The following is a 26,305-nucleotide window of genomic DNA, read 5'->3' as shown; positions in this document are numbered from 1 at the left end:
AACAAAAAAAAAATACATAGCATGTCATTTGATACACTGAAAGAAAATTATCTTCCTCCTGCATATTATATTTCTTCGCGGAAGCTATGGGCTACAAATTTGCTCCGACAGTCGGGGGAAAATAGCCCAGTTTTGATAATGCCTTTAAACACCCGTTAAGACACAAATCTGACTGCAAGACGCTTCAATAGCCTTTTCCAAGTTCCAGTCACCATACAGAGTCACGTATCTGTAAGATGAGTTTTTTATGTTTCCAGAACAATTAGGCAGTCCTCAGATATAAACCTTAAGTTTTATCAACTGTGGCCCTTACAAAAAAAGAAAAAAAAAAAAAAAAAAAAAAAAAAAAAAATAAATAATGATAGATAAATAAAAAAATAAAAAATAAAAAGATAACAAAACTAGTCTTTCAACGATATAGTCAGTCACATACTGTTGGCTCACAACTCATAAAACAAAATTAATTACACATTTCTTTCTCTCTTCCAATACAAATATCTTAAATTCTTTCTTAATTTACGAAAGACCAAATATGAAATTCCTTTTTGTAGTAGCGGACAAAAACGTCTCGAACATTCTGGCAATTCTTTTTTTAGTCAAAAAAGCCATCCACATTGCTCTAAAAGTTCATCAGTATGGTCAGTATACGTCCTGCAACTCAGCTATGATATCAAAATTAAGTAAACCCCTCTCTTCAAACAAAGAAGAAAATGAAAAGTTATCCAAAAAAAATCCACGAAATTTCCTGGTTCTTAGTACGGACTAATGCACTCCGGAGGGTTGAAGTCGCCAAAGACGTTGAGCTCGTAGAGACTGGCGAAGATCATGAAGATGAGGTACCAAATAAGGAGAAGGATCCCGTACTTCTTGTCCATCTTCCATCCGTTCAAGTGCGTCACCACGATCAGGAAGACGACAGTGGAAAAGAGAGACACGGTCGAATACGTAAGACCTGTAAAGGGAGCAAAGGAAGAACTTAGACACTGATGAATATATTTGCATTTAGGAAGGTATAATGTAGTGGCACATTTGTAAAATGGGACTTATAGACCCACTGTCGGAGAATGAGATAAGATGGACAGAAAATCTGTATATTTCGACCACTATCTGTGGTTCTCTTCAGCAGGACGATGAAAAGGAGGACCACAGATAGTGGTCGAAATATACAGATTTCCTGTCCATCTTATCTCATTCTCCAACAGTGGGTTAAGTCTCATATTTGCATTTGTATCAACAAATTCTTCCCGGTCCTTCTTTACTATTATGGATTGGTAAAAAGGGATTGAGGATAAATGATTGGAGAGAAATAAACTAGGCTAAATAAAGTTCTTCAGTGCTTCGAGACTCCTTGGGTGCAGGACAACAGGAGCCAAGACTTGATAAGATAAACTTGTCAAATACCTTTTAATTATAAACTTAGGCTATGGAGTTAGGATGCTAATGAAATACCCGCATCAACATAGGAAGATAATGATAAAAAGTTAAAAACTATGCATTCAACATAAACTTGAGCTAAAAAGTGTAAACAGGTCAATAGCATCACAAGTTGATTTGAGCAGACAGCAAAACCATTAACCTGTGCTATGTCTCCTTTTCATTCGTGGAACCTAAAAAGGTTTACACCAATTATTATGTCACTTTAACATCACGGATCGTCACCATGTTGTTATAATTTCTCACAAAGAAAGAAATTTGTTGTGAAAGGTTCACTTTGAAGACATGTGAGGAGTTCTTACGGAGCGATGACGATGATGTGATGACTAATTTACATAGACCTTTTAGCATGATCAGGGCTCTCCACGGAATCAAGAAACTACTGAAAATTTTTGCATCAGACTATTTGTAGATTCTCTATAATGGGAAACCTCCGCATCTCACCTCTGCTTTCGACCGTAACCGTTGACCCTGGGTCAACTATGACTGTCTTGAGGAACCACGGGAAACCAAGACATAAGAGGATGTCGAAGACGTTGCTCCCGATCGCGTTGCTCACCGCCATGTCACCGAAACCTGTGGATCAAGAAAGCTATTACTATAACTCGCCATCACACTCTCACGAAGTGGAATAAAAGAAACTCCTCGAATGGGTCAATTGCGATTTTTTTTTTTTTTTTTTTTTTTTTTTTTGCCAAAACTTGGGTCGCCTCCCCGCCTGGCCAGGGCTGTCGGAAACCAACGCAAGAAACACGCAACGTGTCCCGGGAATCGAACTCACGACCACTTGCCCATGAGTTCAACACGGTATTCACTGGGCTACTGCGCGGCCTTATTGATTAGATAAGAATAGAAAATAAAATAAAACAATTAAAAGAACAATAACGGAAATTATTTTCAAGGGTATACGTATACAGAAAAAATGAATTATTTTTGCCTCAGTTTTGCAAATCTGCAAATCATTCTACAGTGGATCAGGAAACAGTTTTTAGAGATAAAGCATGTCGAAAGAAACCACGACTATATCTCTAGTTAGACCACAACGTATCTCCGATGAGAATATTTGCATCTTATTAGCACATTTCAAGACAAAGGGCTCCATTTTTAGTCACAAATTTGTAACCCCGTTACGATGTGAGTATAAATGTGGTCGCTGGTATTGGAATACTTTGTCATGATAAAGATACCATCATCGTAAACACTTTCTGATATAACTGGGGATATTTTTTGAGACACTGAGGAATTATACTGACCTTGCTTTGCTACACAAAGAGAGGAGAGTGCTTTGTCATGATGCAGATACCATTATCGTAACCAATTTCTGATATAACTGGAAATATTTTTTGAGATACTGAGGAATTATACTGACCTTGCTTTGCTACACAAAGGGAGGAGAGTGCTTTGTCATGATGAAGATACCATCATCGTAAACACTTTCTGATATAACTGGGGATATTTTTTGAAACACTGGGGAATTATACTAACCTTGCTTTGCTACACAAAGGGAGGAGAGTGCTTTGTCATGATGCAGATACCATCATCGTAACCAATTTCTGATATAACTGGAAATATTTTTTGAGACACTGAGGAATTACACTGACCTTGCTTTGCTACACAAAGAGAGGAGAGTGCTTTGTCATGATGAAGATACCATCATCGTAAACACTTTCTGATATAACTGGGGATATTTTTTGAGACACTGGGGAATTATACTGACCTTGCTTTGCTACACAAAGGGAGGAGAGTGCTTTGTCATGATGAAGATACCATCATCGTAAACACTTTCTGATATAACTGGGGATATTTTTTGAGACACTGGGGCATTATACTGACCTTGCTTTGCTACACAAAGGGAGGAGAGTGCATCAGGAGCTGAAACTCCCACCGCGATGAAGGTCAGACCCATGACCGTGTCGGGAATTCCCAGAGTGTATCCTGCAGAAGATAAAGGTGTCATTAGCGACTCCTACAAAACACGAAATATTGGAGTAGCGGTTACAGATATAAACTTTATATTCCAGGCTATTACTGTGTCACAGAACATGATGTGACCTCTCAAACTATAACTAAAGAGTAATATCGTTGCTCTTGTTGACTGGTTTACGCCATCAGTGGGTTACAACATCGGGGTTACCGAGGAAACCGATTACTCTCTGGGACTAACGCAAAAGGTTCTCCCTCCCAGATATGTTGTGTTTATATCTATGTGCTGCCAGTGTTATGTAGTCTGTAAAGATGAGCATTATTGTACATGAAGAGGTCAGGCAAAGTGAGTAGATATTGCTTCTGTGTTGCTTGAACCGTGCTGGTGTGTCCTGAGTGTTGTGTGCACTCGGTTGGTTTAATCAACACCCCAAACCACTCTTGTGAACTATGACTCTTCTCCCTCAGGTTTTCTTTTCTCTTGTATATGCACAGGAAACGAAGCACAAGAAAATACCAAAGTACAATAACATAAAAACTATCCAAGCACACTACAGTATATCTCTCTATACCTATATACCTCTGTAGTAGAGCAGGTGGTTACTGCATGGCTTTTCTTCCTCCCATCTGACTTCACTCAGTCCCACGATATCCCAGATGATAAGGAAGGTAGCCAAGTCAAAGGAATGTACCTACTCCCACCCATTCCACTCCCATCCACCACCCTTTCCCCCCCTATCCTCTTAGCTCCTCATGGATGACGAGACATCCCTGTATCCCGCCCACTGCCCTGGGTCAGAAGCAATGTAGCAAGACACAGTACGTCCACAGCAAGGCCGCTTCACTTAATCGGCGACACCTCCTCTCCGTCCCCTCATACAATAAAAGAGAAGACAGGGAGAAATCCCTTCGGGCTGTGTCAAAATATAATTCATACATAAGAACCCCCTACACCCCCCTCCCCCGCCCCTCCTTTCCTTGTATAACAGTATCATCTATACACAGTCATTTCTCCCTCAACAGATATTCCCCTCTTGATCAGCGCCACCTTTACCCCATCCATCCACCTCATCCTCGGTCGTCCCCTCAAGTTCACTCCCTCCACTTCTGCCTTCCATACCTCTTTTACTAATCTTTCATCACTCATTCTTTCCATGTGTCCAAACCATCCCAACAATCTATCATCAGCCTTATCTACCATCTCCTTTTCCAGTCCCGCTCTCCTTCTCATCTCCTCGTTTCTCACTATGTTAAGCCTAGTAACCCCTACCATACTTCTCGGAAATTTGACTTCGAACACATTTGAATATTTCCTCTCTGTCTCTCTTAAACTCCAAGTCTCTGCCCCATACAATACTGTCGGCAAAAATCTCCCCTTTGTACAATCTCCTTTTTGCACATATTCCCAGATACCTATTTCTTATGACGCTCAATCTACAGTAGAATAAAAATTAGAGGTACAGGAAGAAAGAATGTATTGGTATTAAGTCCTGCTGTCTAGATTATGGTAAAGTGATGCAATCTGATATGTAGGAGACCTTTTATTGTGGGATTATATGTCTATAGAAAACATGAAATGTTCATCAACGAGAAATAATTCCAAGAACAACCATTTTACTGTCATTTACAATCTATACATTTATTATGGTTATCGTCATAAGCAGCAAAATGGCGAAATTCTCCTCAACTTGCTTCAGACTTCCATCACAACTACAGCCATTCCAATGCTTGATACTTGACATGCAGTTCTCAACATGCCTTACCAAGCTGGATTAAGCCACAGCAGTGGGTTAAAAGGGTAGATTATTCCTCAGTACGGCGGATCTGTAGTGAACCCGCATTGTCGAATATATTTTCCCTCCCTTCACCACAATGTATACCTACACTCCCTTTCCCTGTAACTCTCCTTCCCCGTCCCTCACTTCCCTTCACCTCCACAGCCTCTCATCAACTCACCTATGATGGTGATCATCCAGACCATGACGTACGAGTAGGCGGCGATCCAGATCATGCTCATAATGAAGGTCACCAAGTAGAAGCGTCGCCAACGGGTTGTCCGGCAGTCGGGCATGGTCACGTGATGAATGGCCACAAGTGGGAGCGTCGTGACCCAAACAATGCGCTCCCAAACTCCAACGGGCATCTCCCACGGGCTCGCATCCTCATCCTGTGGGAGTACAAATTGTGTTTATATATATATAACAATTATAATGACACTCATTATATTGATAATAATAATAATAACGATAACCGTTGTGTGGTGTGTCGGTATGTGGTGGATCGCCGAGCGATCTGTAAATATACAGGTTAGCAGCCAATAAGCAAGTAGGCTTGCCTTACTCTGAATAAGCTGTCGTGGACCAAACTGCCGAAGAAGAAAACCTCTCATAAACAGGTGTAGGGGTTGTTACACGTGAGGATCAATGAATCTTATTCCAAACCACTTGCTGCCTTGCAGGTTCTGCAATCTTAGGGCAAAGGCTCAGGGACAAAACCCTGAGAGAAAAACCCGGAGGGTAGGACCCGTAGACAACTGATAATCGAACCTCGTTCATCTTCTGGCATCTCTTGCAACATGACAGGTGCTGTAGATGTAGGCACCTTATCCTTTCTTTGCAGCAAATTTGTGGAGACGGAAAGGGGAGCACGTACACAAGGCAAAACATGTTCTACTATTTCGCCTCGGATAAGCAGAATCGGTTCATCTCAACGGGTCTCAACAGTCGTTATGAGAGTTCTTCCAAAATGACGTAGGGATGAGCGCCATTGGCGAGTATGACGGTTGGAGCGGTTATTTAGCTGCTCAGATCAGTTATCGCTCGCCTCAGCCTGGCAGCCCTAGGTCAGTAGGATGACAATCCGTCACATCCACTTTCTCCACTGGGTACGTGGAGGTAGATCAAAAGTAAAAAGGTGGATGTATTATGTACTTAAGAGAAGACCAAAAAACTGGAACCAAAATGTTAAAAATTGGAACAGTGATGGCATCAGACATGTAAAAATAAGAGTATATATATATATATATATATATATATATATATATATATATATATATATATATATATATATGTATATATGAATATATATATATATATATGTATATATATACATATATATATATATATACTTTATGAATATATATACATATATCTCTCTTGATAGCGCAATGCGCTTAGTCACTGACACTTTGTCACGTCCGAGCTGAGTTCGAGTCCTCGGCTCGACCACGTTTCAATTTCCAATATATGCCTCCTTCGAGCTTCTCAGTCTCGACTGCGATGGCATGGAATCAAAAGTGAATTGTGGTTGAAAAGATGTTAAGAAAGAATATGCTTATTGACCGTAAGTTGGCAAGGGCGAGTAATGATTTTGCTGCTCTCCAGGAATCAGGACTGACAGGTAGTGGCTCCCTCAAAGAAGAAAACTATAAATTCTGTTGACAGGAACGACCTGATCAGGACCATCGCTACTCCAGTGGACAAGCCTGGCGTTTGATATCTCCGCTTATGCATATCAAAGGATTACAAAGGCGGAGCATGCCGACAGGAGACCTTTTGGTCCATATCTAGGTCGGATGCGAAAAAATATAATAATGATAAATAGATGAATAGATAAATAAATAAAAAATATAATAATATAAATAATAGTAAATAAAATAAATAAATAAGTGCATAGGTATAGTTGAATAATAAACAAACAGGTAAATAGTAAATGATAATAAAGTGAAATATAACTAATAATAAATGTAAATCAAGAAATTAATAATAAACAAACAGACAAATTATAACAAGAAAGTAAACAAACAATATAAAATAAATGACAGTCATTACAGCTTCTTGCTTAGGTGTTTATCTAAACCGCATCGGTTAATTTCATTTGTGTTTATACACCCACACTAGGAGAGTCACCTGAGGTAAAGTACGAATTTTACAGTGATCTATGTGAATTGCCGGGTTCTGTACCTCAAAATATATTTACCTGCTTGGTAACTTCAGTGTTAGAGTAAGAAGGAATTATAACAACTGGCCAATTTGTACTGGGCATTTTGGAATCGATAGCATGAACGAAAAATGGTCAAAGACTCTTAGAACTTTCTCGACATATGACCCTGCCATAACAAACACCTTTTTTTGTGTAAAAAAAATACCACAGAGTGTCCTGGTGCCACCCAAGATCAGGCAATTGACACCAACTTGATTTCATAATAACTGGACGTCAGCATATTAATCCATGCAAACTAACTTGGTCTTATCACATTGCAGACTGCAAGATAGACCATACCTTCACTGCAAGTAGAGTTAATCTAGCAGTCAAAAATGTACCGGAAACATACTCGAGAACACACAAGAGGACACGAGAAAAAACTTAAGAAGGACAGTTACAAAAGAGATCTGAAAAAAAAAATCTTCCCACACAGTGGTAGATATCTGGAACAAACTGAACGAGGAAGCAGTGAGTGCTAAAACTATACAAGATTTTAAGATACAAGATTTTAAGATACAAAAGCGGGTCACTACGAGCATAGCTCCCTCCCGCAAAATACAACTAAGTAAACACATGATCCGTAAAATACGACTAGGTAAATGGACAACTAGGTAAATACACGATAGCTACCTTCATGTCGGGTACCATGCTCTTGGGTTGGGACGATTCCACCTCCTCCATATCCGGTCTTTTGGTCATGGCTGCCGGGTCACTATCCATGCCTGCTATAACGGAAGAAAGGGTCTTGCGTCACTCCTAGGACGTAGCCAATCAGGTAATTTAATCAGGTCCAACGTGACGCAATGTTATAATATAACACGATGGGACGATGTTTGACGTGATGTGACATATATCGATTTGGTGCAATTTCATCAGCGCCAACGCCACGCTGGATGGTGAAGTTGTGGTTGATGGAAAATTTTCTACGTGATGTGATGTGACAACGCGATGTGATGTGTGATATGATGTGTGATGTGATATGTGGTGCGATGTGATGTGATGTAATATAATGTGACTGATGAATTTGTGATGTGATACGAAGTTATGTAATTTGAGGTGATACGATAATATGATGATACTTTATGTAATAGATTATGTATAATAGGCTCTGATTTGATGAGATGTTGTGTAATGTTTTGTGATGTGATGGCATGGGATGCAATTTCACGTGATGTGATGTGATGTGTCAATACTTAAGTCATAACGCCGTCGTGATGTTAGGAATGATGTAACGTTATTTTTGTTGTTATGCGTAACTTGGTGTGATGTGAATTCAAATCACATTTGTTCAGATATCCGAGAGAAATGTGGCTTTATGTCAGGTGCATGTAAGGTAATGTGGTTGATGTGCTGATATAAGAAAAGGTTCGTTATTATGTGATGTGCCGTGATGTGAATATTGTCCTAATCCCCCGAAATACTGTGTTACTTTCATTTACAAAAAAAAAAAAAAAAAAAAAAAAAAAAAAAAAAAAAAAAAAAAAAAAAAAAAAAAAAAAAAAAAAAAAAAAAAAAAAAAAAAAAAAAAAAAAAAAAAAAAAATAGTATGGACAGAATGCCTAATTAGGTAAAGAAAAAAGCTTTCGGATGTCTACCACACAACATCTGTGTTCCGTTCAGGATGTCAACTGCATAATATCTGTATTCCTTTCATATATAAAGAAAATGTTTTTTACTAAATTTGGTATTTCTATCGTCTTCCCTCCTATTCCAGTTTTACCATTTGTTATTCCAGTTTGTTTTTCTTCGTTTTAATCGTCATCGTTTCTTAGTTGGGCTTTATTTTTTCTCTATTCCTGTCACTCTGTCTCTCTGTCTTTGAATTATGTCACCATAGAAACACAAAGTGATCTTTCCTCGCTCTCTCAGAGACGAATACAGAACGGGCGGTTGAAACGTTATGCTGCAGATTTTGGTACTGATATATCAGTCAAGTTTAGATTAATCATTCAGCACATCATGCGCGGCTGTATAAAATTTATTGGTAAGACGGCAGATGAAACTATGTTCAAGAATTCGAGAATGAATAAACAGAGAAAAAAATAATATGTACGTTTGGAATTTCCTGAAAGGCGACATTCAACATGTGTATATGTATATCTGATACAGCACCTGGCTCAAGGTATCATGACTTTATATCGTTTAATTCTCATTGCATGATGGTAATCGTCTATTTTCCGGAGCAAATTGGTTTATTGTCATCTAAATGTGTTTATGATCCATTCCCCCGTCGGTGTGGCTAGTACATGATGGTAGTTTCTGTTGTTCAATAATTACATATTCAGATGAAGATGCTTATGAACTGCGATCACAGTGGGATGATAAAGCCATGATTGTTGGCGAGATATGAACATGATAGATATCTGGCGTCGTATCATACCAATGCGTCATTTCATTGGTGACGTTATTACGTCATGAAAGCATGACGTTATTCCAACAGAAGCTGACAGCACAAAGCCCTAATCACTCCATGCGTTTGCGAGCCTCTCACTCGAGTCACGGGGTAAGTTGCAGAGGTAAGCATCACGCAACATTGGTGGGAAGAAAACTCAAGTTCACACGTGATAGACTTCTCCAGTGCTCTAAAAGATCCAACCAAAACCTGTGCTTCAGATCCAGATCTTCTGGAAGACTTCCACACCAAAAGACACTGTGTGATACAAGCCTTTTTTATCAGCGAGCTAAGGGTAATAGTGGATAGCAAAGTCTCGTGTATCCAATACATAGGAAAGTGGTGTATCTGTGTGTGTATATGTCTATGTGTGTGTGTGTGTGTGTTTGTGTGTGTAGTGCGTGTATGTGTACAGTATGTATGTATGTGTATGTGTGTGTGTGTGTTTGTATGTGCGCACGTGCATATATATTCATTCGTGTTTATTTCCTGGCTAGAATGATATAAAGAAAGATAGTTCCCTCTTCATGAGCAATTGTAATTTGGAAGTCTCTAATATTCAGCACGAAAAGTATTAAGAAAAAAATCCCCCCAAAACAGAATCGCCCTCCAATATTCAGATAATTTTTTGAGAGGCTCTTTCGTTCCGAATATTAAAGATTTCCGACTTTGGGAACTGTCAATGGGTTGCCCACTTTCCAGGCCAGACGGCACTCAAAGAGGTCGACAATTCGCAACCACCAAAGACCTTACTGAATATCACGAGGTCGCTGTCGTCTTCGGCATAAAGAAGAGGAGTCCTGACGTCATCCTGGACTGAAAGGGGAGAAGGTCTTTAGACCTGATTCTACTGAACAGCACTGGAAGTGTTCTTGTTATGCCTTTGGGTGCCTTGAGGGTGTGGTGTAGGGCATGTGCAGATGGCTGGGTTTGTCAGCTGTTTCGGAACGAGGAATCCAGTGAGTGTCTGTAAGCATTGTTTTGGTGCATTTTTGAATGTCAATCTTTGCGTGTGTGTGTATGTGGGTGTGTTTATATATCATCGTGTCTGTCTCACATTTTCTTCCTGATAAAGTCGCACAGCTACCCCAGTAATATGGGGGACATGTCTAGCCAAGATCAGCGTTAGAATGCCTATAAAATCAAATAACAGGGATTATTATTATCATTTAGTATTTACAGCCGCGGCTAAGTGGCAGCCGAAGCGTCAATAGCAGCTCATAAGAGTACTGATGTCCTTGCTGCTCGGAAACGTAATTGTCGTCTCCAACTTAGCTCCTCCGCACTCCGCCACCTCTCTAACATTTTTATGACTTGATTTGCCATCTAGAAATATTTCTAAGATGTTAGGAATCGATATAAACTATTCTTATTATCATTATTATTTTCAATATATTATTATTATCGCTATTATTATCATTATTATTAAAATGATTTAGGTATTTGATATTTTCTAGATTCTAGAAGTCTGCGTCCCTAATATTGTAGGCTTATTATTTGTAAACATTCCCAAAAGAGGACAAATCGAGAGTGGATCCAATACGGCTAAAACTAGAAAGGTGAAATTTCAACTAAATACGATGAATATTCGCCCTTACTTTTTTTTTTTTTGCTTGTGTGAGCTTAGGATTAAGAATACATGAACAAAGGTAAAGGTTAATACTGTTAGCTAGCTGTCAATCCTTACAAAGGCCATTGAAAACATATTATATACACTATTATTAATCTGCATTGTACAAAAGCGTTGACCGAAGACTGTTCCAAACAGACTGAAGAAAGTTGTTGGAACATTGAAGAAAAGGTCAATAAACCATGTACACTTTGGAAAACAAGTTCTAGGATGCTGCTTTACACTTAAACGAGTTTCTAAACTATGAATTATTGGTAGAAAGCAAGCCAATGGTAGTTATGTTTACTAATATATAAGGCTTAATCTATTGTAGAATTTTCCTTCTTCTCTCACGCGCGCTTGCTGTCGAGATTGTATGGTTGAGTGCTGCTTATGGCTTGTGATACATAACCTAACCTGACCTAACCTGACCTGACCTGACCTAACCTGACCTAATCTCATCTAACCTAACCTAATCTAACCTAACCTAACATTCTACAGTTGAATGATGTGGTCCGTGAAACATAACCTAATCTAACCTAGCCTGACCTGACCTAACCTAACCTGACCTAACCTGACCTGACCTGACCTAACCTAACCTAACCTAACTTAGCCTAACCTAACCTAAGTAAACCAAACCAAACCTAGCCTAGCCTAACCTAACCTAACCTAGCCTAGCCTAGCCTAACCTAACCTAACCTAACTTAACCTAACTTAACCTAACTTAACCTAACTTAACCTAACCTAACCTAACCTAACCCAACCTAACATAAATTAACCTGTGCTAGGATGGAGAGTCTACATTTGATCAGTGTAGGGGGTGGTTCTACAATTAAGTGCAATTGGGTTGGGTATTCAACATTTGATCAGTTTGAAGGTGAAATTCTACAATTGACCCATAAAGTTCTCTTTGGCCCTCCATTTGCGCCAAAATATAATTTTTTGTTTGATATGACACGCTGAAGAACTTGTGTTTCAAACTGTACAACTTGCAGTTGTTGAGTTTCAATCACTGCATTCTAAAAGCAGAGCTGCTATGTTAGTTGTTACTGGCGTCGTCCTGGGTGGGTTGGGGTGTTAAAACGTCTCACTAATTGAGATGATTAATGTATGTAATACAAGACTGCGGCAGTTAGATATTGCAGCTGCTAAATATGAGATATCGTTAGTACCTGGCGGTCGATCTTGGCAAGGAGGGACGGTCATGCAGGCGCAGTGGTATTCAGAAAACGGGCTTGTCATAATTTTTCTTTAAAAAAAAAAATTGGCAACTACTTTCATGGCTATTGACTATTATTATTATCATCATTATTATTAGTATTAGTATTATTATTTGTATTGACATGAAGCATCAATTTTGTGATTTAGATTGGAAAACATTGTTAAACGCATTGTCAACACTTTTTTTTTTTATACAATGTAGTCAAGAATATAAAGTTTATGTCTGTGAATGCCATGAAAAGATAAGGTAGATTTGATTATCGATCATGTCAGTAAGAATAAAATTGAAAACATATATACGATTCGTTCCGACGTTGAAGGAGATTTCCAACAGCATCTTGATAAGCTTCTAATTGAGTTTAGGACGTAACCGATTTTATTAGCATAAAACAGCGCACATTTAACTTGTAATGTGAGTACGCATTTGTCTCTGTAATTATACATCCGTAATAAAAAAAACTTTCTTTGTTTTCTTTACTAAAAAGATTATTATGACTTTAATGCCTTAACTTCTTGAACCAAATGCCAAGTATGACCTCCCTCACAAGCTGGATCATGTAGAAGCTTCTAAAGAAAACAAAGCATATATAGGGGTGACTATACTAAATACATATAAACCGTTCTGTGGCTCCCAGTACCCATAGCTCCGTATTGGGTAGCGCCGAGAAGGGGACTGCTCTCTGTTGAAAGAAAGAAATATGAATTTAATTTCAAAGTAGCACAAGGCTCATTGTAGCTTGTAGCCATCACCATGTACCGCGTGCCGCCGATTCAAACCATAAAGATAATTAGGTAGTAATTATGATTAATCTTATATCTACTCCATGGTTGATCAAGTGCAAGGAGAGGGGGGAGGGTAACTGGTGCAGGAAATACTTACGATTCATTTGTATCATAGAAGGCTTTATCGGTGTGTTGACAGTTGCGTCTGAAATGTCTTCGACTTTATTCCCTTTAATCTTCGTTTTTTCTCTATGATACTCACAGACCGTGACATAACACACTGCATTCCTCAAAGTCAACAAACGTTCATTCTGGCTTGAACCCGGACGCCCAAACCTGACCCATAATAAGTATTGCCAACCTAACAGCTGCATTCTAGAATTTTCGCATTCCCCATTTCTATGAATTCTCTCAAACTTGATACCCTAAATCAATCACTTAGAAGGAATCTAAGACACAGAAAAGAGCAAACTTTATTTCATCTAGAGTTGGAGAACCACTAAAAAAAGATTCGAACGGTGTGTCTTTTGAACAGCAGCTGAGTTCAGTGCATAGCGGAGAAGTTATTGTCTTTATGCCTTTTTATGTGCATTTTATACGCATTTTTCATCCGCACTTTGGTACACGTTCTTTTATTTCCCGACCCTGTCCTCCAAAGCTCGTTATGGTAAGATCTCAGTTTTCATTTTCCTTAGCTATCTCGGGTTTTATACTTTGTTCATTCACTTTTTGTGAGGTCACGCGTGTATGGGCATGCTCATGAAAAAAATACGTTTAGCATTGGTGAATCTCAAAAGGACTAGTTAGATTATCTAGTTATTTATTACGTCATTCCGTTCATTGTATGGCGTCGCTGATTGTATCCTCTAGTTTCTTAATGTGACGTCATTGATTGCGTCATCAATTCCTTCTCCTGACAGCCAAATTATGGAACGAGTATTGTTTGCCTCTGAGGCAGTGGCGTGTGGGGAGACCTCTTGGTCTTTGGGATCAAGGCCCACTTCATCGGCCTTCGAGTTCTGTCGTGGTCGCGGCGGATTCCTTGCTGGCGGCACGGCCTCAGGGCCGGACTTCCCCTCGGCGAGGAGGAGGTGGGGTTGGTGTCGAGGGCTGGGCGCCGAAGAGGGACTTGAGGGGGTTTTCATTTTCTTTTTCGCTCTTATTCTTCCTCAGATCACTTAGTGATTATTTCCCTTTGTTATCCAACTCCAAAAATGGCGTTGCCTGCGTTTGTCTTGCGTGGTACCGGCCATGGTGTTCGACAGCCTTGCAGAGACACACCGGGACGAATCACACAACCGGGCCGAAGGGCACGTGTCCCCTTGAGGGATTTCCAGTTTCCGGTCCGATTGCAGGAATTCTTTTATTAGTACCAGGAGCTCCCCTGAGGGCTTCCAAGGGGTTCCACAGGGGCTCCCCAGGAGTTTCCAGAGTGCACCCCAGGGGCTCTGCAAGTGATCTCTTGAAGTTCCAGGAGGTTCTTAATGGGTTCCTCAGGGGTTCCTAGAGGGTTCCACAGGGAATCCCCACAGGGATTCTCAGAAGTTCCCTAGTGACTATCCAAAGGCTCCCAAAAGGCTCCCGGGTGTTTCCAGAGGCTTCCCCGGGGGTTTGCGGACGCCTGGCTCTCAGCCAATCAGTCATCCCCGTTGCCGTGACGTCACCGTCCTTGGCCAATCAGTCGTCTCCGTTTCCGTGACGTCAATCAGGGGCCTGCGTTTATTCTTAGAAGATGTTACCATGCTACTGGGCCAACTATACCCGGCGATGTCCTCTTTTCGGTGGAACCGCTGTTCCGACCATTTCCACAATCTTTTAGCACACACACACACACACACACACACACACACACACACACACACACACACACACACACACACACACACACACACACACACACACACACACACACACACACATATATGTATATATATATATATATATATATATATATATATATATATATATATATATATATATATATATATAATGCAGGTGAGGAGGGTCACGTTGTTATGTGGGAGGATATTATATATATATTGTTAACGGCGAGAAAAATGTAATTACAAATATGGAAGACGAATACGCAGTTATGAGGATGACAAACGACAAAGGCCAAGGAGAAGACGAAATGCCAGACGAATTTTGAAAGCAACAGAAGAAGTGGGCGTTGGGTGAATGACGTGGTTGGTAAACGCAGCATGGAAACAGGGTAAAACATCTGATAATTGGAGTAAGGAGTTTGTCCTATCTATAAAAGAAAGAGAGAAAAAAAAGCGACGTGCTCTAACTACGGAGGTTTATCGCTGTTGTCGCACATGGGAATTTTTATGAAAGAACTTTGGAAAGAATTTGAAAAATAATGTAGAAGAAAACAGGCAGAATAGGAATATGGATTCAGGCCTAGAAGCACAATAGATATTATTTTCGCAGTAAAGATATTCTTAGAAAAGAGCTGGGAATGGGGTTTGGAGAAAAATTCATTGTTTGTTGTCATGGAAAAGGCGTTCGATCGTGTACCAAGAAGAAAATTATGGGATGCACTTCAGCATAGGGAATATGTAATAACTAGAAACTAAATCAGAGCAATAAAAGGCATATGTGATACATGTAAAAATAAAATTAAGTTAAGAGATGAAGATGCAGATTAGTTTGCAGTCAAGAAGTTATATCGCCACTATTATTTATAATATCTATTGATAGAAATACGAAGGAAATTAATGAAAACAAAGGCAGTGATATGTAACACTAAATGTGAGTTGCAGGGAGCAATAGATAGATGAGATATAGTGATGACTGATAAGGATATGGAAATTAATGTCAGCAAAACAGAAATAATAAACATCAGTAGATAAAGTAAACAACTAAATATGAATATTGGAAATGAAAGGCTGAGACAGGTCAAAATTTTTCAAATATTTAGGTGTCAACATGGACGAGGATAACAGACAAGAAATTGAAACAATTAACAAAATCAACAAATTTAACCAAAACCTAAGTGCACTGTACCTACTTGTTAAGGACAAAAATATACGGGTTAAGTGCAAAATCATGATTTATGATACAATACTCTGACCAATTCTAATATATGGATCTGAAGCATATTGATCTAAAACGATCTGAAGCATATGGATCTAAAACGAAATAGAAAATAGAAGCAGCAGAGGTGAAGGTGCTAAGAATTATAAAAGGAATGACGAGAATGGACAGAATCAGAAATACACAAATAATGGATGAAATTGAAATACAGATATTATAGAAATCATAGAAACAAACAGACTTAGGTGGTACGGACACACAACGAAAATGGACGAAGACAGAGTGCCAAGACAAGCACTGACATAGAAACCTAACACGAGAAGACCGAGAGTTAGACCCAGAAAGCGATGGATCGACGTTGTGAGAGACGCGTTGGATAGAAGAAGAAATCTGCAAATGGTGGAAAAAGAGGAAAGAGGTCAAAATAGACAGGAATGGAGAAAAATAGTTGGAACGAGGCCCTTCCACGCGCCGGATGAGAAAGGTGATCTTCGTTAGATATATAAAGAACATATCAAGCTGTATCCACAATATATTTTACTACAATCTGCTCGCTCATCAAAATTGCCCTCGTCTTCTCTGTCTGCGTTATTCCCAATATTGTTCTCGCCATTCCCCTTTGTGCATTCCCTAGTTTTCTCTATCGTTTTCGTCAATTTCTAAGTCTCATATCCGTAGATTTTAGCTGGAATTATACATCGTAAAATTTGCGTTTCAAACACATAGGTAGAGAGCCCATTGTGGTTTTATATTTACCTAACATTTTCCAATCAGTTGCTATTCATTCTTTACTTAATTATCATTGTCTTAAACCAGTTTTGGCATCTACAAATGTTCTCTTTTTCATCCCTCTTGCTTTTAATCTGCAAAAACATTCTTCTTTTTATTCGGTCATTTGTAGTTTTCTGAGCATTTTCTTTCTATAACAATTTTCATATTCTCTACTTTCTCGGTCATTTCCCTAATAGTATTCACTAAATTGAAATCTAAACCATCGATGTTGTCATTGATATTTCTTGGAACTTCAAGAATGTGAATCTCACACATGAAAATGTTGTGTTCCTGTAATACACTGTGCCTTGTTAGTTACATGTAATACGCACAAGTAGAATGTATATTTCGTTTCTTGGTCTAATTTAATTTCGTGCAGCTGTTTTTTCTATTTCATTTTTTTCTGTTCCTTCATGATGATTCGTAATTTTTTAGATACGAGTAACGGGATAAATGCTGTTTAAAGGCTGTTTCAGTTGTGATATGCTTCGATATTGCTGCAAGTGATGTGGTCATCCCTTTCCTCACTGGAAGAAACTCAGAAGAAAACTTTGGTCTGACGGTGAGTGGAGGATGAAGTGAACAAGTAGTCAAAGTGTGTTGGACTGGCTTTGTCTCTGTGTTGTCTGCATAAGGTTTCAGTCGAGCCTGACCATTGCAAACATTCGTAGTAATTATGTATGAAGCCTTGCTTACCCCAGCAACCATTTTTGTGTCCACCCACCCGGGTTTTGACCTCAGATCTCTCGCCATTCAGGGATCTTCAACTCAGAGTAAGAGCACCTGGTAACAGTCAGGTTGAATATAATATTCCGCGGCTTCATGAAATCAACATTGATACCTTTTGTCGACGTTTCCTTTGTTAGGCAATCAGATCTGCCATACAACGTTTTAATTTTGGTCTAATCAATCGATCTTTTTAAAAACGCTTATCCTATGGTGCGAATACATCCAGTCTTTTTGATTTAGCCATTCAGAGTTCGATGAAATAGTAAGATTGGTTTCTAATGGGCTATTTTTGGAACTTCATAAATAGAAGGGACTACATCAGTGCCTATCTCGGTCATTAGCTTTACCAAGTTATAAATAAGGGGCAAAACCATACCTCTACGTTTAAAGTCGAAGTCTCTTTCAGATTCCCCTACTACTCACAAATTATTCTACATTTGTGCTTACCCAGCGTGTCACTTCCTTATGTTCTTATGGATCTGCCTCTTATGTTCTTTTGGAGCTGCCTTCTTATGTTCTTATGGAGCTGCCTTGCGTAGGCTTTATGGTCTCTTGCAGTCTGCTTCATTCCTATGTTCTTATGTTATGTTCCTACTTCTATACCCAGGGTTTTCAACCAAGGGGTTTCTAACGTATTCCAGACTTTATGAATTGCTGTTCTTTGACCTCCTGAAGACCGCTTCACTAGTGAATATAATCGTTAAGCATCTACTTGGTAACAATAATTTTTGATTTGTGGCCCCAATTGGAACATTCACTCATTGGACCTTAATGTGTCCAGATTGAACCAATGATCGATACTCTTCTATAGTGTCACTATATTTCACAAGCAGGACTGCACTAGGCATTAAATCCTGTGACCAACTAATCTTGCTATACATGATCATGACTATTTGATCAAGTAAATCCAGAAATTTTCGTCTTAGTTATGATAAACACAATATATTTCTCCTGTAACATATAACGTGATGTTCTCTTAAGAACACAGTAACAAACATAAGAATGGAGGAGACTGTAAGAGACCATAAGGCCTACACTAGGCAGTTCCATATCCCTAACCACCTATCATCCCTATCCATGATATTATCTAATCTTCTTTTGAAACAACGAATTGTTTCAGCGCTCACTACGTTGTTACTAAGTCTTACTCTTACTCTGTTGGTTGTCAGGCCGGACGGCCCTTCACCGCTTTCACTATGCCTCTCCAGATGGTTCGATCCTCTACCGATTCTTTCCAGTCCTCTCTTGGTGCCACCCTCTCCACGTTCTTCTTTACTCCATCCATCCATCTGTACCTGGGTCTCCGGTTACTAAGTCTATTCCATTCGTTAACCACTCTGTGAGTGAACCAGGTCTTGCTTATTTCATTCTTAAACCTAAAAACTAAACAAGAAAATCATATTCATCGGGCTATGACAGGCGTATAGACACCCTTTCAAAATTTTAATAATTGTAATGATTTTTCATCAATGGAATCAAACTGACAGGACGACAGAGAGTGGTTTTGATCCTCTACGTTCCAAAGACCTGCCAAACATTACAGGTTGAGAGGAATGTGTAGTTTCAATTGGATATCAATTGGATATTCAGGGCTGAAGCTTATTCAGGATCTTTGAATCATGAAGCACACGTATCACGTAGGATCCATTCAGAGACTCCCACACATCCCTAATCCCGACCATATCTGCTTTCACGCTTTCGAATCTCGTTCCTACGCAGACTCCTCCTTCCCTAGCCTCTCGACAACTCCCAGCTCTTAACCTTCCTATAATTATTTACACCAACATTTCCCATGCTCCTACTCGTACCTATTACTAATCTTCCTTACGTCCGCGCCTACCAAAGGATTACAAAGTATTACAAAGGCGGAGCATGCCGACAGGAGACCTTTGGTCCATATTTAGGTCGGATACGAAAAAAAATCATGGTAATAATAAATGAAAAAATAAAAACTATAATAATGTAAATAACAAATAAAAACATAAATGCATAGGTATAGTTAAATAACAGACAAACAGGTAAATAGAAAATAATAATAAATTGACATACATACATACATACATATACCAAGGCATTTCCCCCTTCCAAGGGAGGTAGCCAAAAAGGGAAAGGCATAAAAACACTCCCACCCATTTCATCCCTAAATACACTCCACACCCCTCCCACCCTTCCTCTCATCTGAGCACCTCCTGGATGACGGGTCATCCCTGCACCCTGCCCACCGCCCTGGGTCAGAAGCAGTGTCGCAAGACACAGTACATCCACAGCAAGGCCGCTTCATTTAATCGGCGACCCCCCCTCTCCGTCCCCCTTTGCATATAAATGAGAATCACACAGACAAATGATAAAATAAATGATAATCATTACAGCATCTTGCTTAGGTGTTTATCTAAATGATTCCTTTAGTTCGTATAACCACGTCTCCGTAGTCCCACTTGTATTCAGTATCTCGCTCATACCTTTCTACTCCCGTATCCTCTTGTTCCCAATACTTCCACGCCCACGCGCGCCCACTAACTACCCTCTCACATACTCCTGTTCCACTAACTATCAAAGAGGAGTAATATGCTTCACTGGAGAAGGCGCGGGACCAAAAGTGCTAGATGCTTTTGCTGGCCCAGGTCCATCCTTTAGTCCACCAGAGTCGTCTGGGATTGCGCAGAGGGAGAACCTATGACATATTCCGCCTGCACTTTACGTTCTCACTTTTTCACATTTATCTTACGTTCGGTGATCTGTTCACCGTTGTTGGTCATTTTCTAGCTTCTGTTGTGAGGAACAGTGGACGATTTTATCATGCACCTGTGGTATAAGCTATAGTCTGAACTTGGGCTTCTGTACTTTTTTCGAGCTGTTTCCGGGAGATTTGATTAATCTGAGAAGGCAATAACTTCTACCCTAGAAGGGAAAAGGATCAATGAATCTAACCTTCCAGACAAGTAAAGAGAACCACATACATATACTAAAACAATCTACCTTTTGCGGAAAAGAATCGATACAACTAATATCGTGGCAAACATCCCCCTAGACCAACATTTCTCAACCTAAAGTTCTGCAAAAGGTCCCTAAGGGTTCCGCGAGAACAGATGAGATAAGCTAATGCACTTTTGATTTTTTATTTAATTTCATATACGTAATATAATTAAACACGCACGACATATTCTTGGTTATTGTAATAATGTAATATAGACATCATCCTATCTAACCTATTATTACGATGAAAATAAAATGAGAAAGATATGGTATGTCTTTTTTTCTTTTTTTTTGCGCAGGGGTTCCTTGAGCCCTGCAATTCATTCTAAAGGTTCCGCAAGGATAAAAAGGTTGAGAAACGCTGCCCTAGACTGACATTCCCTTACCTGTAGTGCCATTCGGGTGGGGTTGTCCATACATACATATGGTATTTTTTTTTTTTTTTTTTTTTTTTTTTTTTGCGCAGGGGTTCCTTGAGCCCTGCAATTCATTCTAAAGGTTCCGCAAGGATAAAAAGGTTGAGAAACGCTGCCCTAGACTGACATTCCCTTACCTGTAGTGCCATCGGGGTGGGGCTGTCCATCCGGTCCTATAGGCGTCTTAGCCTGATCTCCGGTCCCGGTAGGGGGCACCTTTCCGGCGAAGAGAGACGACTTCTCCTCGCGGGTTGCTCGCTTGAAGGGGAGGTTGAGGGTGTTCGCCCACTCCTCCATACGGCTGTTGTAGACCATCAGGATGCAGTAGAGAATGTACAGGAGTAGCAAGAACACCGATTCGTACCTGCAAAAGGGATGGAGGAAATCAGTCTCGAGGCAAGGTGAGGGTGCGTCTCCTTCATGCTTAAGTGAGAGAACATTTACTTAGAAGTAATTTTGGTAGTAAAGAGTAGACCTATTCACGTGGGTAATACATTCTATAACGATGTATGCATATTTACATACATACACAAATACATTGTTGTCAACCCTTATATGTCCAGCGTGCACACGCGCGCACGCACGCATATGAAGTGAGCAGTACTCCAACGTCTTCAAGTCAACTCTCAAGGGATTCTCTATTGACCGCGGGATCTGACGTTAAGGGACATTCTATTGTCCCCAGTGACCCGAGGACTAGGTATTTCCAGACAACACCCGAGAACACCTGATCGGACAATGGGCCTCACCAGCATTTCGGGTGAAACGCCCTAACACCTGCTCTGGCAGTGGACCTCGCGCTTCCCGACTACAATAGACGCATCATCTGTCGTCGTCACCAATCGACGCAACAATTTTTTTATATATATGCACCCAAATTGTGAATATGGTAACTTTCGGGCTCCGTGAAAATATAATTCACATATAAGCATCCCTTAACTTCCATTCCCCGCCCCTTCCTTCCTTGCATAACAGTTTCATCTATACACAGTCACTCTCCACTCATTCCTATCTCCTGCCTTCTCCCTTCCTTGCCCAACAGACATCCCCCTCTCTCTCGACGCCCCCTTTCACCCCCTCCATCCATCTCATCCTCGGTCGTCCCGTCAAGTGCTTTCCTCCACCTATATATATATATATATATATATATATATATATATATATATATATACATATATATATATATATAAATATTATATATATATATATATGTATATATGTATATATACACACACATATAAAACCTGTTCTTTTTGCCTTGCGGCAAAGATAAGTGACTATATATAGCGCTTGTCTGTGGCTATGAATAAGCTTGTGCTCATTCCTGGAACCGTTTTTATTTTTATATCAGATGCTCTGAGGTATTGATCCGCATCTCTCAAGTAAGAATTTCTGAAATAAAGAAGTCTTCAGTATACGGAACGAAAATTGAGAATGTTTCTGGTACACCTTCGAGAAGTATATTCATTTCGAAAAATATATATTTCCTTTTTATTTGTTTATCTATTTATTTATCTATTTCTTTTTTTGTTCCTGATAGAGTTTATTTTTGTATTTGCTAGGAGTTGTAGTGCCAGGTATTTCCATTAAGGAATTGTAGAATGTTCTTATATATCGTGCCATCTGTACAGTATGTATGTATGTATATATGTATGTGTGTGTATGTATGTATATATACATGTATGTATGCATGTATACATGTATGTAAGCATGTATACATGTATGTATGCATGTATGTATATATGCATTCACGAGTAATGTCGTGTGACGTTAGAGGGAACAAACTGTTTTCCTTAATGGATCACCAAGCTATCTGTCTGCTGAAAACTGGTTGACTTATCGCTTATACAGTTTGATTTTGCATTCGGATGGTTCCCTGGCCCCACAGAGACTTTACCGTGGCTCTCTGTGGGTGGTTGGAGGTGTGCTAGTGGGGTGTTTCATGTCTCCCCCAATCCTTCTTTTGGGAACCCGTGATTTAAAAGATGGACAAGTACCGTTTTTCCCATGTCTGTCTTGTCTAGGGTTCATAATATTCATGTAAATATGTCACCGTACCTGTTATTGAAAATACGTGTGGCGAAAGTTGTTTAAATGGTCTTTTCCAAAACTGTCTTACCATTGAACACTTTGTACTGAGTACTGGTCGCCTGGCGACGATATTCAGCTCAAGGGAACACTTAAGATTTCAGTGGGTTAGTGTCAAGTGGTATCGTGGGGTGAAGATCGCCACTATACTATTTCCATTATCTCGTGACCCACAAGGTGTTGTCTCCCGCGTTGTCACGTACTAAATCAAACCATTCAGCATATACCGTAAGCTGTCCACTTCCCCGAGTATGTTAACATGGAATATTCTAAATGCATATTGATTTTTTCATTAAATGGTAGTTGATATGAGTAATTGTTATACATGTTAAGAAAGGAAGAGACTTGTTAAACGATGTGGCAACTCAGGTCAGGCGACGTTGCCCCGGCTCCCGACCTAGGAACTTCCGTGGGATTAGGGGGTGGGGTCGCTTACATAGAGAAGCTGAGTACGGGTCTTCGGGCCGTTTGCAGTCTCTTTAATTATACCGGTCATACATGCAAATATAAAGAAAACGGAGTCTCCCCCGTTTTCTTTGGAGATGGTTTATATGCGGCAACGCTGCTGGTTTTGCCGGCCACATCCTATGAGTCACCAGATAATGGAAACAGTTATAGGCGGTTGCGTGTTTAGTGTGGGTTAGTGATAAGTGATACGGCGGGGACGGACGTCGACATTAGGTGGATGGAAAGATACTCACCACGAAACGACCTCGTTGTAGATAGTCAACAGGAGAGCCACGATAGAGATGCAGTAGAAGGTGCAATCCCGGATAAGCGGCCACCAGTTCAGGTGGATGACTTGTCCGGCGAAGAGGGCACATATGGAGATGACGAACATAATGTTGAACACAGCCGAGCCGATCACTCCGCTCACGCCAATGTCGTCCTGGTTGGGATGGGTAAGAGAAACAGGGATAGAGATTATTATTATTATTATGGGGGAGGAGGCTGCAGACTGGAGTCGCGTGTATGATTAGGGGTGTGTGAGAAGGACACTCGAATCGAGATAACCAGCGTTTCTATCTTTGGAGGGAGGATATTTCACCAAAAAGATGGGAGCACAGAGGTGGGAAAAGAGAATTTGAAGGAGGGCAGCAGGAAGAAAAGATAAAAAAAAAAAAAAAAAAAAAAAAATCAAAAGTGATCTGTAATCTGTTTTGAGTAAGGATGAATCACCAGTCATGAAATAATGCTACACGGTTCTGATACTCTGAGTGTCATCACATCCTCAAAGTAATTGCTTCGTAAAACGAATGTTGTGAATATATACAAAGAGAAAACGTACCAAAGCAAGGAAGACTAAAGGGATCGGTGCTCGTTTGTAGTACTTGTGAATGGACGGGTGGTTACAAAGCACCTAAGGCAAAGGTGACTTTTTTGGGGGGGGTGTAATAAAGGTAGAATAGGCATCCACGTGAGACGTGGCTCTTTCAAAAAGGTCATTTGGGATGGATCGGGTGAGCACCCTGGTGTTGATAGAACGAGACGCCTTATGATTCCCCCTTCCTTCAATAAGAGGAGTACGTATGTGATCTGATTCAGCAGCTGATATACATCCGATTCAGACTGATCTGATTCAAGCTAAGAACAAGAGGCGACTTGATGCGTCGCCAGCTGAGGGTGCGGTCTTCCACCTGACGGAGATTTTGATCGAGCGACTTCCCTGCCATCTAGGCAGTTCGTCCCCTCGCGTCCCCATCGCCTGAAGAAAATCGATCAAGATCTTCACTGTGCCGAAGATTCAAAGACCAAACACATGGGAAAGTAGTAGATCTTGTTGGTCTAACATGAGGTTGGGTTAAAAATAAATCAATAAGCAATGAAATAAAAGTAGATAAGAAAATAAATAAATAAACAAACATATAAGCAAACAAGGAATTGAATAAAGAAATAAACAAATAAAGCAATATGTAAATAGATAAAGTAATAAGTAAATAATATAATCAGAGAAATAATTGAATATATAAAAGAATAGATAAACAAGTGAATAATTAGATAATTAGATGAATAAATTAATGTATGAATAAATAAATAGATAAATAAATTAATGTATTAACAAACAAACAAGTGAATAGATAGATAAATAAATATAGGCATAGATAGATAAGTATATACATACACACACACGCACACACACACACACACACACACACACACACACACACACACACACACACACACACACACACACACACACACACACACACACACACACACACACACACACACACACACACACACACACACACACACACACACACACACACACACACACACATATATATATTAATGAAAAATAGATAAATAGAATAAAGGTAGGGTGGGACTTCACTAGAGAAATAGACACTGTTGTTTAAGTAAGGGAGCGTATTCTGTTTGTCTAATTTTCGTGAAAACACATCCAACCCTTCTAAAAGGCGATGCACGAAGTCTGTGTCTACATCAGGGGAATATATGATAGACATTAACCCAAAAGGGAAATTATAAAAAAATATTGACATAGACTATACTATATTAGAAGTTGAAATAAAAATGGAAAGGGCAATAGATGCACAAGTGTCATATAAAAAAAGAAAAAGAAAAAGAAAATTATGAATGGGCGACAAGAGATATATTGACACAATATATAAGGAAGTATTTGCGCTAAATCGTAAATTATCATGAATATGAACATAAGATGGAGGTATTTTTTAAGTATTAGCAAAAAGAAGATATTTTGTCTCTACTTGTATCAATAGTAAAATAAAAGAGAGAGAGAGAGAGAGAGAGAGAGAGAGAGAGAGAGAGAGAGAGAGAGAGAGAGAGAGAGAGAGAGAGAGAGAGAGAGAGAGAGAGAGAGAGAGAGAGAGAGAGAGAGAGAGAGCATGTGTCAAGAGACCCTTGGTTATGTTCAAAGTCGTCGACTTTGGTTTGTGTACTCGGGATAATGACAAATCATCGGAATGACTTTTTCCAGCGATGTCCTTCCCTCCAGACGAAGGGTTTCTTCTACTATAAAGA

The 26,305-nt window shown here is 39.7% G+C and overlaps 1 protein-coding gene across 3 annotated transcripts in view; it reads right to left on the bottom strand.

The window, feature by feature from the left end:
- Window positions 1–402: 402 nt before the first annotated feature.
- The window catches only part of LOC143028436 (putative sodium/potassium/calcium exchanger CG1090), a 384,909-nt gene continuing 359,006 nt past the window's right edge, over window positions 403–26,305 (bottom strand). The window contains exons 6-12 of one of the 3 annotated variants that reach the window (XM_076190529.1): window positions 24,004–24,191; window positions 21,352–21,578; window positions 7,972–8,066; window positions 5,314–5,524; window positions 3,268–3,369; window positions 1,879–2,010; window positions 403–952 (exon numbers count right to left, since the gene is read on the bottom strand). In XM_076190529.1, the coding sequence (XP_076046644.1) occupies window positions 753–952; window positions 1,879–2,010; window positions 3,268–3,369; window positions 5,314–5,524; window positions 7,972–8,066; window positions 21,352–21,578; window positions 24,004–24,191 (1,155 nt within the window). In that variant the 3' untranslated portion in view covers window positions 403–752. The remainder of the gene's footprint in view (window positions 953–1,878; window positions 2,011–3,267; window positions 3,370–5,313; window positions 5,525–7,971; window positions 8,067–21,351; window positions 21,579–24,003; window positions 24,192–26,305) is intronic. The other 2 variants (XM_076190528.1, XM_076190530.1) reach the window with 2 other exon arrangements.

Source organism: Oratosquilla oratoria, chromosome 9 (genome assembly GCF_046742065.1).
Source record: "Oratosquilla oratoria isolate Oo_2021 chromosome 9, ASM4674206v1, whole genome shotgun sequence".
NCBI classification, from domain to species: Eukaryota; Metazoa; Arthropoda; class Malacostraca; order Stomatopoda; family Squillidae; genus Oratosquilla; species Oratosquilla oratoria.
The sequence above is the reverse complement of the archived record's forward strand: the minus strand, read 5'-3'. Positions and strand labels throughout refer to the sequence as shown.